Source organism: Kogia breviceps, chromosome 8, assembly GCF_026419965.1.
Source record: "Kogia breviceps isolate mKogBre1 chromosome 8, mKogBre1 haplotype 1, whole genome shotgun sequence".
Lineage (NCBI taxonomy): Eukaryota > Metazoa > Chordata > Mammalia > Artiodactyla > Physeteridae > Kogia > Kogia breviceps.
Window position 1 is genome coordinate 47,670,134 of NC_081317.1, and position 12,916 is coordinate 47,683,049.

Sequence of the window (12,916 nt, forward strand, 5' to 3'; positions counted from 1 at the left end):
ACAGAAACCAGAAAACTCAACCTTTTAGGAAAAAAATAAAACAAAATAGTTCCTAGAGGAAACTATGGTGCAGTGTCTTATTTTTATTCCAAATTGCTTTCTCCTTTTTCCTTTTTAATAAAATGTAAGCTGCTTTGATAAAAACATTGATCTTTGGAACCAATAAAAAGTAAAGTGGTTTTACTGTCTTATAAAGGTGAATTATTTGGTTTTTTTTATGTTGAATGAATTTAAACTTCAGAGATATTCTAAGAAAGTGAAATTCTCAAAAAACAAAAAAATCTAGCACTGAATCCTATTGTACTATAAGGAAAGATATACTTCAATTCTGGTGTGAATGTGCTTTCCCACTTCTTTACTGAATTATAAATTTTAAGAGCCAACCAATAATATGACGAGAGAGCAAAATTTTAAAAGATATATATTCTTCTGTTGTTGTCGGTTTCTTTTTTTTTTTTTAACTTTCATTTACTGCTGTCCCATGCTGATTACTGTTCTCAGGAAATAGCTCCAAAATAAATGTCATTACTTCATTATTTAACCTAAGAGACATGATCTGGCTTTCAGAATTACACCCTTATTGGATCACAGAATAATATATTGTTTGAAGTACCAGTATTTTTAGTTTAATAAATCGAGGAAAAGGAAGTAGTCTCTTTTCCATTGTTGGTATTTGTGATGCAAAGTCAACAAGAGGTTGTCAAGTTTGTAAATAATTACTGTGTGGAGCTTTTTTGTTGGAGCAAATTTTTCCATGAGAAATTAAGATTAAGCATAGATTTAGACCTACAAACCCAGGTAGCAAGCAGAGGTAAAGCCATGAAAGATTTCTTGTTACCTACTCATTCACAGCTAATTATACGCATTACAATAGGAAATACTCAATAAATACTTGAATTAATAATATAAATTGGATGTAAGAGTATGTGTGACAGAGGATAGTTGTAAAACTTCAGTGTTATTGTACAGGACATTGTTTTAGATAAAAACAAAGTATTGATAGTATTAGATATAAGCTTATTATTATTATTTTAACCTAAGCATCACCAGTGCTTTCACATTACAGTAGATTAATGGCATTCACAGATTTAACATTCAGAATATCAGTTCCTTGGGTTTGGAGGGAAAATGAAAAGGTAGGCAACTAACAAGAACCAATCTACTTCACTCTTCCTGGTGCTGAGGGCTGCCTCAATCCACTTAGTAGTAGCTGAGAAAACCTCTGGATTGGCAAAGGTGGAGGCATGTAGGAGCCGTGGCTATTTGGGGGCAGTAATAGCTGAACCACATCAGAGGCCAAAAGATTCAGCCTTGGGATTACCTTCAAAAAGATACTAAATCTCAGCACGACCTATTAATGGGACCAGACATTCAGACTGAAACTGCAACTTAAAAAAAAATAGATAACAATCTTAGATGACTGTCTTACCTAATTTCAATATGGAATGTGCCTGTTTTTTAAAAAAAAGTCTGGCAGGAAAGACAGGAAAAGAGCATCTTACCACGATGTTCACATGCTCCCAAGAGATTGATGATGTTTGGGTGGTGTCCAAGTTTACAAAGCACCTCCAGTTCCCCAGCGAAGTCCCTGTGGTCATCTTTGGACGCATATTCTGGGAAGAAAGTAAAGAGCAGTGATCCCTTTCTGTTACACCTCTTGAGAAACAAATGTCCCCCCTCTGCTCCCCAGAACCTTCAGGTACACTCAGCCACCATTAGGTCTGGAAAACTGTATAGAAATCAGAGATGACTATAATGCAGATGCTTCTTTATTGCTGGGGGCTGTCCTGTACAAAGTAGGATGTTTAGCTGCACCTCTGACCTGACCCACTAGATACCAGTAGCCCAACTGAAAATGTATCCAGAAATCACCAAATGTCCCCACTGGGGGCAAAATCACCCCTGCTTGAGAACCACTGCTCTGAAGTTTTCCTGCTGAAGCTCTCAAATACCCAGGGAAACGATTTGGTCGAGACGGAGCTGCATCCATTCTTAGACTCTGGCTCTCCCAGCTAACTCTACCGTCCAGAGACAAATATGCTCAGGGATAAACACAAAGTTGTAGTGAAGCATCACCAGTAGTGTGATGCTTGATTATAATAACTTGCTTGATTATAATAACTTTACTTTTTTCATAAACCAGTCCTACTGAAAAAACTCAAATCTCAGTGACATTTTCATAGAAGTTGCTTGGTGGTCAGGAAGCAGTTGCATTTCCTTCTGTTCCTTTCATTCCGTCTGTCCGCTAGCACTTTGATCAGAGGGAGAACCACCAGCCAGGCTGAAGAGAAAGCTCTTTGGCTGATGCACAACTGGCTGATCAGCCTGGAGTTGGTGACAGTCTGCTATTATGGCTTTTTGAATAAATAACATTGGGGGAGAGGGTGAGAAGGGAGCTGGTAGCCATGTGCGTGCCTGAACATGCTTGGAAATTAAGGGAATGTTTCATATGGGCTAAGGGTACCCACAAGGCTGACAAGTAGGCAATTCCAAGTCGAGGACCCTGTTTATACCACAGGGACCTGAGGGTCAATACCTTGGGAGCATTTAAAAAACAAAGCTCTGGGCTTCCCTGGTGGCGCAGTGGTTGAGAATCCGCCTGCCGATGCAGGGGACACGGGTTCATGCCCTGGTCGGGGAAGATCCCACATGCCGCGGAGCGGCTGGGCCCGTGAGCCATGGCCGCTGAGCCTGCGCGTCCGGAGCCTGTGCTCCGCAACGGGAGAGGCCACAACAGTGAGAGGCCCGCGTATCACAAAAGAAAAAAAAAAAAAAAAAAAAAAAAAAAAAGCTCTTTATAATAAGGTTGTCAGTAGCTGCCCTCTTTGCATGCATGACTTTTCCTGCAAAAATTGTCTGCCCTGGTGCCCTGTTCAGCTATTCTGCCTCTTCACATGGGCATGAGATAGACAATCAGCTCAGGTCAGATGCCAATAAAAACTGACGCTACAAAGTCCTACACCCTCTCTCCTCTCACTATTTTTACTGCTTCCTAAAGCTCCCTGTAACTAAAGTAGCAAAATGAAAAAGGGATTTCTGGATGCTAAGCAAGGTGTGTGTGTGTGGGGGGGGGGGGGTTGAAACATTACTGTCTCTAAGCATAAATAACACTGTTTATTTTGTTTTGTTCATTTTCTGACACAGTGTTTTCTAGCAATGTGGAAAACGGTGATGATTTAAAAAGATTCAGGGTTAATTGTCATCTTAGGCTTAATATTGCAGTCAAAAAGAAGGAAAACCCATCAGCAACCTCAGAGAGTCCTTACTATGGAGCTGCCCAATGAAACTAGTAATTACATTGCGGGCTCTAATACGCCACTTTTCAAGCCTTGTGTGCTGTAAAAGCAACAGTGCAGCTTCGCAATCAAGTCATTTCTAAACTGCCATTTCACCTGGAAGAGAAGACAGCTACTATTGCCAGGGAACAAGTCATTCTGCTTTCTCAGAAGATCTGATTAAATGGATAGGCCTCAAGCAGTCTTTTTTTTTTCTTCTTCCCCCAAGCAGTCTTGAACACACCTGGAAAAGATCTAGTTCCTGTGACCATACATCAAGAGTTTTCAAACTTGAGTGTACAGAAGAGCCACTGAACAAGCTTAAAAGCACAGATTTTTCATGCGCCATCCCAGAAATTAGAATACAGTAGAACCATGAGGGGGAGAAACCCAAGTAGATGCATTTCTAACAACATTTCTAGGAACGTTCATGCAGATAGTCCATGAAGATACTGGTTTGCCAAGTGTGGTCTCCCAAGCCTCAGAATCAGCATCACGTGGGAACTAATTAGAAATCCAAGTTCTCCGGCCCTGCACCGGACTTACTGTATCAGAAACTGTGGGGTGGAGCTGAAGAATCTGTTTTTTTAACAAGCCTTCCAGGTGATTCGGATGCATGCTCAATTTTGAGAACCACTGGATCAAGAAAAATAATGCTCCCCCAAAGTCAGCAGGGTATGACAGAGAATCTGTATTCTCACATCCCAAGGAATCAAGACAGTGGTATCTAAATAGCTTATGCCTTCATGTTTACATCCTGACCCTCAAAGGAAACATCACCTTCAGTTGAACATAACAGCTCTATCTGACACCACGCCAATTTTTTGTTTAAAGACCGTAAGACCTCAGAGGAAAGATTCAACAGGAAGTCAAGCTGTCCCCCCACCCTAGTAAAATGCTGACTCGAGCGGTCCAAGCACTGACCTTTCATTCTCTTGATGGCAGCGTCCATCCGTAACCCATCCTTCTTGATGCGAGCTTTCAGAACCTGGCCAAAATTACCCTCCCCGATCACATCTTGAAATTTGATGTCATTCCAGTCAAGCACTGGATAAATTGTAGGATCTGGGTTGTTTTTGGCCTTCCTGTTCAGGGCCAGAGTTCCTGAGTTGAATTGCACAGCTGGTTCTTCCCGCTAGAAAAATAATAAGTTTTGTGTCAGGATTTTTCATAATTTTAAGGTACATAATACCTCCTGATTTGTACCCACACCGGGTGAAAAAAGAAATCCTGTATCCAATTCTAGAATGAAAATGGAAATAGGGTTCATTGAACAGGCCCACTCTGATGAAGTGGCTGCCTGTAGAGCTGCATGGGCACGATCACAGGCCTCAGTGGCAAAGCACGCCACAATCAATTAGTTATGTCTACAGAGGTGAGGGAGGGGAGGATAACAGCATGTATGCCACTAAATAGCATATCCCTGGGTTAGTCACATTTGAGTTTCTACTCTGCTGTGGAATGAGCAGGTATTGAGTTCTGATCTGGAAAAGGACTCAGAGATCTATCTGGGTCAGTCACAGGACACACCTCTGTGAGAGCTTTGTTTCCTAGCGTCATCTTGGTCTATTCTTGGCTCTTACTCACTCTCTCCAACTTGTCCTAAAGCTCAGAATCTCTCAACCCACTCTGGCACAGACACTGGCCCTAAGATGACTGATGCTTAGAGAAAAACCCAACAGGGTGTCTCCTTTTCTCCTGAGTTTCAGTGGCTGCTGATTGTATCAGGACAAAGCATCAGTACCATGATGTGCTCTAGCACTCTTTACCCCCTTGCTGGTCCTTTCTCTACAGGGACAGCCTGAGTTGAGCCAGCTCTGGCAAGGAATTGGATTACAGAGCTTCCCTTGTTCTGTACTGAAGGGAATCTCAGGGATTCATGTAAAGGAAGGTATACCTCATTTGGAATATGTAATTGTACTCAATGTTTCATATACAGAATCAATAAAGTTGGGTACCGATTAATTTTACAGAGCTTGAAACCACAAACTAGAGAAATGTTCAGGCTGTAGTAGAGCAAAGGACTCAAATGGGGTGCCTATAGGTAAAGTATGACTTTCTAAACTTTTTACTGGTCAAAATTCCTAGATGAAAGAAAGAGGCCGTGCCAAGCACCATGAATTATGGCTGCAGACCAAAGGGTGCACAGGAATGGAGATACACACATGTATGTAATCCATACATACAGGAGGGATAATAGAATTGAACGAGATATTAGAAGTACAAAATGGAAACAGGGAAACGTGGAGAAAACTGGTCTAGTGCAAATCTTCATTACCTATCACTCTGAGGTCTGGTTACCCTTATGCCCTTCATTACCAAAAATGTTCAGTTCTTTATATTACAAGATTACCCTCGTTCGTGACTTACTACTAGTATGACTGTATTCTCTTTCTGATGGGGCAGTAGTCCTGCTTTAGGCTTGGTTTCCTGCATACTTATTAAGAGCAACCTTTTCACTTTTAGCATTGTTCTGATTTGGACAAGAAATTATATAGTCATGCTATTTATCTCCCATTTCATAATGGAAGACAAAGAAAAGATGAAACTTGCCTAAGGGACATATTTGCTTTACAGGTAAAATTTTTGACCCACATCTTTAAAATGAAGGTTCTGCATATATGTGGACTTGCACTTATTACTATTAGGAAGATGAGACATACTACGTTTTGGAAGGCTTGGGCCATTCTTCTTTGGACGTTTGCCCTCTTCAACTGCAACATGATCAGAAAGGCCAACAGCACTGTCAGGCAGGTCATTCCCGCTGAGCCAAGGATGGCGATCAGCAGCATCTTCCCGCCTCCGAGGTCTGCTGGGGCTGTGCCAGAGAACACAGGAGAAGGAGCAGGTTAGTCTAGGTAGAGAGAGTAGGCTAAGACCATCTGCAGGAGAAGTCACAGTGTAATGGGAGTGTAATGGGAAAGTAATGGCAGCCTGAGCCCTGCTAGGTGACCTTGGGCTACTCATTTATTTTCTGGAACCCAATGGAGATGAGTCTGACTCACAGGGCTGTTATAAGTTCAAAGAAATGTGCAAAATACCTTTTTAAATGTCAACATGCTAATCACTAATTGTTGTCCTTTGTTCAACTTTCACTTCCAAGTACAGGCCCAAGCAGATGAATATTATCGAGTAATAGTGAGAATGACTAACTAGATCTATGACTTTGGGTAAGTGACTAAACCTCCCTGCACAATTTAACCACCTAGAAAAGCTTTAAAGCTCTGCAACTCTAAAGAGCATAGTGTCTGTAAGATATTTTGCTTTGGCTTTTTTCTTGTTTTAAAGAGCTCATGGAGATTTTTCTTACTACGCACTCTGATCTGAAGTGCCGGATGCAAGGCCTCTGCATGAAGCACCCTGTGAACAACTGAAACTAGACGAAGCACAAAGGAAAAAAAAAAAAAAAGCTGCAAAACCTCTGAAAAAAAAAGCCTCTGCACCTCTAGCTATCGTGGAGGTTGGCTTCTTCAGTGGAGGCTCCTATTGCAGGGGGACCTTCAAGATGGTGGAGGAATAAGACATAGAGATCACCTTCCTCCCCACAAATACATCAAAAATACATCTACATGTGGAACAACTCCTACAGAACACCTACTGGACTCTGGCAGAAGACCTCAGACTTCCCAAAAGGCAAGAAAATCCTCCCCCATACCTGGCCACGTGGCTGACAGGGTCTTGGTGCTCTGGCCTGGTGTCAGGCTTGAGCCTCTGAGGTGGGAGAGCCGAGTTCAGGACATTGGACCACCAGAGACCACCTGGCCCCACATAATATCAATCGGCAAGAGCTCTCCCAGAGATCTCCATCTCAACACTAAGACCCAGCTCCACCCAACAGCCAGCAAGCTCCAGTGATGGATGCCCCATGACAAACAACTAGCAAGACAGGAACACAACATAGCCCATTAGCAGAGAGGCTGCCTAAAATCATACTAAGTTCACAGACACCACAAAACACACTGCTGGACGTGGCCCTGCCCAACAGAAAGACAAGATCCAGCCTCATCCACCAGAACACAGGCACCAGTCCCCTACACCAGGAAGCCTACACAAGCCACTGACCCAACCTCACCCACTGGGGGCAGACACCCCCAAAAATGGGAACTATGAACCTGCAGCCTGTGAAAAGGAGACCCCAAACACAGTAAGTTAAGCAAAATGAGAAGACAGAGAAATATGCAGCAGATGTAGGAGCAAGGTAAAAAACCCACCATACCAAACAAATAAGGAAATAAGGAGAGTAAATAAGCAGTCTACCTGAAAAAGAAGTCAGAGTAATGATAGTAAAGATGATCCAAAATCTTGGAAATAGAATGGATAAAATACAAGAAATGTTTAACAAGAACCTATAAGAACTAAAGGGCAAACAAACAATGCTGAACAACACAATAAATGAAATTAAAAATACTCTAGAAGGAATCAATAGAAGAATAACTGAGGCAGAAGAATGGATAAGTAACCTGGAAGATAAAATAGTGGAAATAACTACCATAGAGCAGAATAAAGAAAAAAGAATGAAAAAAATTGAGGACAGTCTCAGAGACCTCTGGGACAATATTAAATGCACTAACATTTGAAATATAGGGGTCCCAGAAGAAGAAGAGAAAAAGAAAGGGACTGAGAAAATACTTGAAGAGATTATAGTTGAAAACCTCTCTAACATGGGAAAGGAAATAAGGCCAGGAAGTGCAGAGAGTCCTATACAGGATAAATTCAAGGAGAAACACACCAAGACACATATTAATCAAACTATCAAAAATTAAATACAAAGAAAAATTATTAAAAGCAGCAAGGGAAAAGCAACAAATAACATACGAGGGAATCCCCATAAGATTAACAGCTGAACTTTCAGCAGAAACTCTGCAGGCCAGCAGGGAGTAGCAAGACATATTTAAGTGATGAAAGTGAAAAACCTACAACGAAGATTACTCTACCCAGCAAGGATCTCATTCAGATTTGACAGAGAAATTAAAACTTTAGAGACAAGCAAAAGCTAAGAGAATTCAGCACCAGCCAACCAGCTTTGCAGCAAATGCTAAAGGAACTTCTCTAGGCAGGAAATACAAGAGAAGGAAAGACCTACAAAAACAAACCCAAAACAATTAAGAAAATGGTAATAGGAACATACATATTGATAATTACCTTAAATGTAAATGGATTAAATGCTCCAACCAAAGGACATAGACTGGCTGAATGGATACAAAAACAAGACCCATATGTATGTTGTCTATAAGAGACCCACTTCAGACCTAGGGATACATACAGACTGAAAGTGAGGGGATGGAAAAAGATATTCCATGCAAATGGAAATCAAAAGAAAGCTGGAGTAGCAATACTCATATGAGACAAAATAGACTTTAAAATAAAGAATGCTACAAGAGACAAAGAAGGACACTACATAATGATCAAGGGATCAATCCAAGAAGAAGATATAACAATTGTAAATATTTATGCATCCAACATAGGAGCACCTCAATACATAAGGCAAATGCTAACAGCCATAAAAGGGGAAATGGACAGTCACACAATAATAGTAGGGGACTTTAACATCCCACTTTCACCAATGGACAGGTCATCCAAAATGAAAACAAATAAGGAAACACAAGCTTTAAATAACACATTAGACAAGATGGACTTAATTGATATTTATAAGAGATTCCATCTAAAACAAACAGAATACACTTTCTTTTCAAGGGCTCATGGAACATTCTCCAGGATAGGTCATATCTTGGGTCACAAATCGAGCCTTGGTAAATTTAAGAAAATTGAAATCGTATCAAGTATCTTTTCTGACCACAACGCTATGAGACTAGATATCAATTACAGGAAAAACACTGTAAAAAAATACAAACATATGGAGGCTAAACAATACACTTCTAAATAACCAAGACATCACTGAAGAAATTGAAGAGGAAATCAAAAAATACCTAGAAACAAATGCCAATGAAAACACGATCACCCAAAACCTACGGGATGCAGCAAAAGCAGTTCTAACAGGGAAGTTTATAGCAATACAATACTACCTGAAGAAACAAACAAAAAAAATCTCAAATAAACAACCAATCTTACAACTAAAGCAATGAGAGAAAGAAGAACAAAAAATCCTCAAAGTTAGCAGAGGGAAAGAAATCATTAAGATCAGATCAGAAATAAATGAAAAAGAAATGAAGGAGACGATAGCAGAGATCAATAAAACTAAAAGCTGGTTCTTTGAGAAGATAAACAAAATTAATAAACCATTAGCCAGACACATCAAGAAAAAAAGGGAGAAAACTAAAATCAACAGAGTTAGAAATTAAAAAGAAGTAACAACTGACACTGCAGAAATACAAAGGATCAAGAGAGATTACTGCAAGCAACTATGCGAATAAAATGGACAACCTGGAAGAAATGGAAAAATTCTTAGAAAAGCACAACCTTCTGAGACTGAACCAGGAAGAAATAGAAAATATAAACAGACCAATCACAAGCACTGAAATTGAACCTGTGATTAAAAATCTTCCAACAAACAAAAGCCCAGGACCAGATGGCTTCACAGGCTAATTCTATCAAACATTTAGAGAAGACCTAACACCTATCCTTCTCAAACTCTTCCAAAATATAGCAGAGGGAGGAACACTCTGAAACTCATTCTATGAGGCCACCATCACTCTGATACCAAAGCCAGACAAAGATGTCACACAAAAAAGAAAACTACAAGCCAATATCACTGATGAACATAGATGCAAAACTCTTCAACAAAATACTAGCAAAAAGAGTCCAACAGCACATTAAAAGGACTATACACCATGGTCAAGTGGGGTTTATCCCAGGAATGCAAGGATTCTTCAATATATGCAGATCAATCAATGTGATACACCATATTAACAAATTGAAGGAGAAAAACCATATGATCATAGGAATAGATGTAGAAAAAGCTTTTGACAAAATTCAACACCCATTTATGATAAAAATTCTCCATAAAGTAGGCATAGAGGGAACCTACCTCAACATAATAAAGGCCATATATGACAAACCCACAGCCAACATCGTCTGCAATGGTGAAAAATTGAAACCATTTCCACTAAGATCAGGAAAAAGACAAGGTTGCCCACTCTCACGACTATTATTCAACATTGTTTTGGAAGATTTAGTCACAGCAATCAGAGAAGAAAAAGAAATAAAAGAAATCCAATAAAAAAAATAAAAAATAAAAGAAATCCAAATCAGAAAAGAAGTAAAGCTGTCACTGTTTGCAGATGACGACATGATACTATACATAGAGAATCCTAAAGATGCTCCCAGAAAACTACTAGAGCTAATCAATGAATTTGGTAAAGTTGCAGGATACAAAATTAATGCACAGAAATCTCTTGCATTCCTATACACTAATGATGAAAAATCTGAAAGCGAAATTAAGGAAGCACTTCCATTTACCATTGCAACAAAAAGAATAAAATAACTAGGAATAAACCTACCTAAGAAGACAAAAGACCTGTATGCAGAAAACAATAAGACACTGATGAAAGAAATTCAAGATGATACAAACAGATGGAGAGATATACCATGTTCTTTCATTAGGAAGAATCAACATTGTGAAAATGACTCTACTACCCAAAGCAATCTACAGATTCAGTGCAATCCCTATCAAACTACCAATGGCATTTTTCAAAGAACTAGAACAAAAAATTTCACAATTTGTATGGAAACACAGAAGACCCCGAATAGCCAAAGCCATCTTGAGAAAGGAAAAAAGGAGCTGGAGCAATCAGGCTCCCTGACTTCAGACTATACTACAAAGCAGTAATCAAGACAGTATGGTACTGGCACAAAAACAGGAATATAGATCAATGGAACAGGATAGAAAGCGCAGAGATAAACCCACACACATATGGTCACCTTATCTTTGATAAGGAGGGAAGGATATAAAATGGAGAAAAGACACCCTCTTCAGTAAGTGACACTGGGAAAACTGGACAGGTACATGTAAAAGAATGAAATTAGAACACTTCCTAACACCATACACAAAAATAAACTCAAAATGGATTAAAGAACTAAATGTAAGGCCAGACACTATAAAACTTTTAGAGGAAAACATAGGTAGAACACTCTATGACATAAATCACAGCAAGATCCTTTTTGACCCCCCTCTTAGAGAAATGGAAATAAAAACAAAAATAAACAAATGGGACCTAATGAAACTTCAAACCTTTTGCACAGCAAAGGAAACCATAAACAAGACTAAAAGACAACCCTCAGAATGGGAGAAAATATTTGCAGATGAAGCAACTGACAAAGGATTCATCTCCAAAATATACAAGCAGCTCATGTAGCTCAATATCAAAAAAACAAACAACCCATTCCAAACATGGGCAGAAGACCTAAGGAGACATTTCTCCAAAGAAGATATACAGATTGCCAGTAAATACATGAAAGGATGCTCAACATCACTAATCATTAGAGAAATGCAAATCAAAACTGCAATGCGGTATCACCTCACACTGGTCAGAATAGCCATCATCAAAAAATCTAGAAACAATAAATGCTGGAGAGGGTGTGGTGAAAAGGGAACCCTCTTGCACTGTTGGTAGGCATGTAAATTGATACAGCCACTCTGGAGAACAGTATGGAGGTTCCTTAGAAAATGAAAAATAGAACTACATATGAACCGGCAATACCTCTACTGGGCATATACCCTGTGAAAACCATAATTCAAAAAGACATGTACCACAATGTTCACTAAAGCACTATTTACAATAGCCAGGACATGGAAGCAACCTAAGTGTCCATCAACAGATGAGTGGATAAAGAAGATGTGGCACATATACACAATGGAATATTACTCAGCCATAAAAACAAACAAACTAGAGTCTGTCATACAGAGTGAAGTAAGTCAGAAAGAGGAAAAACAAATACCATATGCTAACACATATATATGGAATCTAAAAAAAAATTGTTTTGATGAACCTAGGAGCAGGACAGTAATAATGATGCAGACGTAGAGAATGGACTTGAGGACATGGGGAGGGGGAACGGTAAGCTGGGGCGAAGTGAGAGAATAGCCTTGACATATATACACTACCAAATGTAAAATAGATAGCTGGTGGGAAGCAGCTGCATAGCACAGGGAGATCATCTTGGTGCTTTGTGACCACCTAGAGGGGTGGGATAGGGAGGGAGGGAGGGAGACGCAAGCGGGAGGAGATATGGGGAGATATATATATATATATATATACATATAGCTGATTCACTTTGTTTTACAGCAGAAACTAACACAACATTGTAAAGCAATTATACTACAATAAAGATGTTAAAAAAAAAAAAGAGCTGATGGAGAAAACCTGAAGATACCAAATGGGAAAGGAAAGAAGAGAGAGAGAGAACCATTAAATTTGGGGCTCAGGTCAAAATAAACTATTAAAGACTATGGTATAACCCCTCCACTTCTTTCCCTTATTTAAATTCAAATAAAGATAAATTCAATGTATTTTTATGAGAAACAGTATGTAGAGCATGATCCTATCTTTTAACAATTATTCTTTTGTGATTAGCTACCTTTCCTTCTATCTCCATTTTATACCTGCATAAAGAGATGTCTGAAATGGGATGATGAGGGTTTTATAGTTTTGTTACATCTTGTCTTTAAATTTTTCTCTTTGTAT

At 39.4% G+C, this 12,916-nt stretch overlaps 1 protein-coding gene across 2 annotated transcripts in view; it reads right to left on the reverse strand.

The window, feature by feature from the left end:
• TEK (TEK receptor tyrosine kinase) overlaps positions 1 to 12,916 on the reverse strand; it is a 104,811-nt gene that overhangs the window by 13,050 nt on the left and 78,845 nt on the right. For both annotated transcript variants that reach the window (XM_059072961.2, XM_067041386.1), the window contains 3 exons: positions 5,939 to 6,093; positions 4,200 to 4,410; positions 1,503 to 1,613 (listed from right to left, as the gene is read on the reverse strand). In XM_059072961.2, the coding sequence (XP_058928944.1) occupies positions 1,503 to 1,613; positions 4,200 to 4,410; positions 5,939 to 6,093 (477 nt within the window). The remainder of the gene's footprint in view (positions 1 to 1,502; positions 1,614 to 4,199; positions 4,411 to 5,938; positions 6,094 to 12,916) is intronic.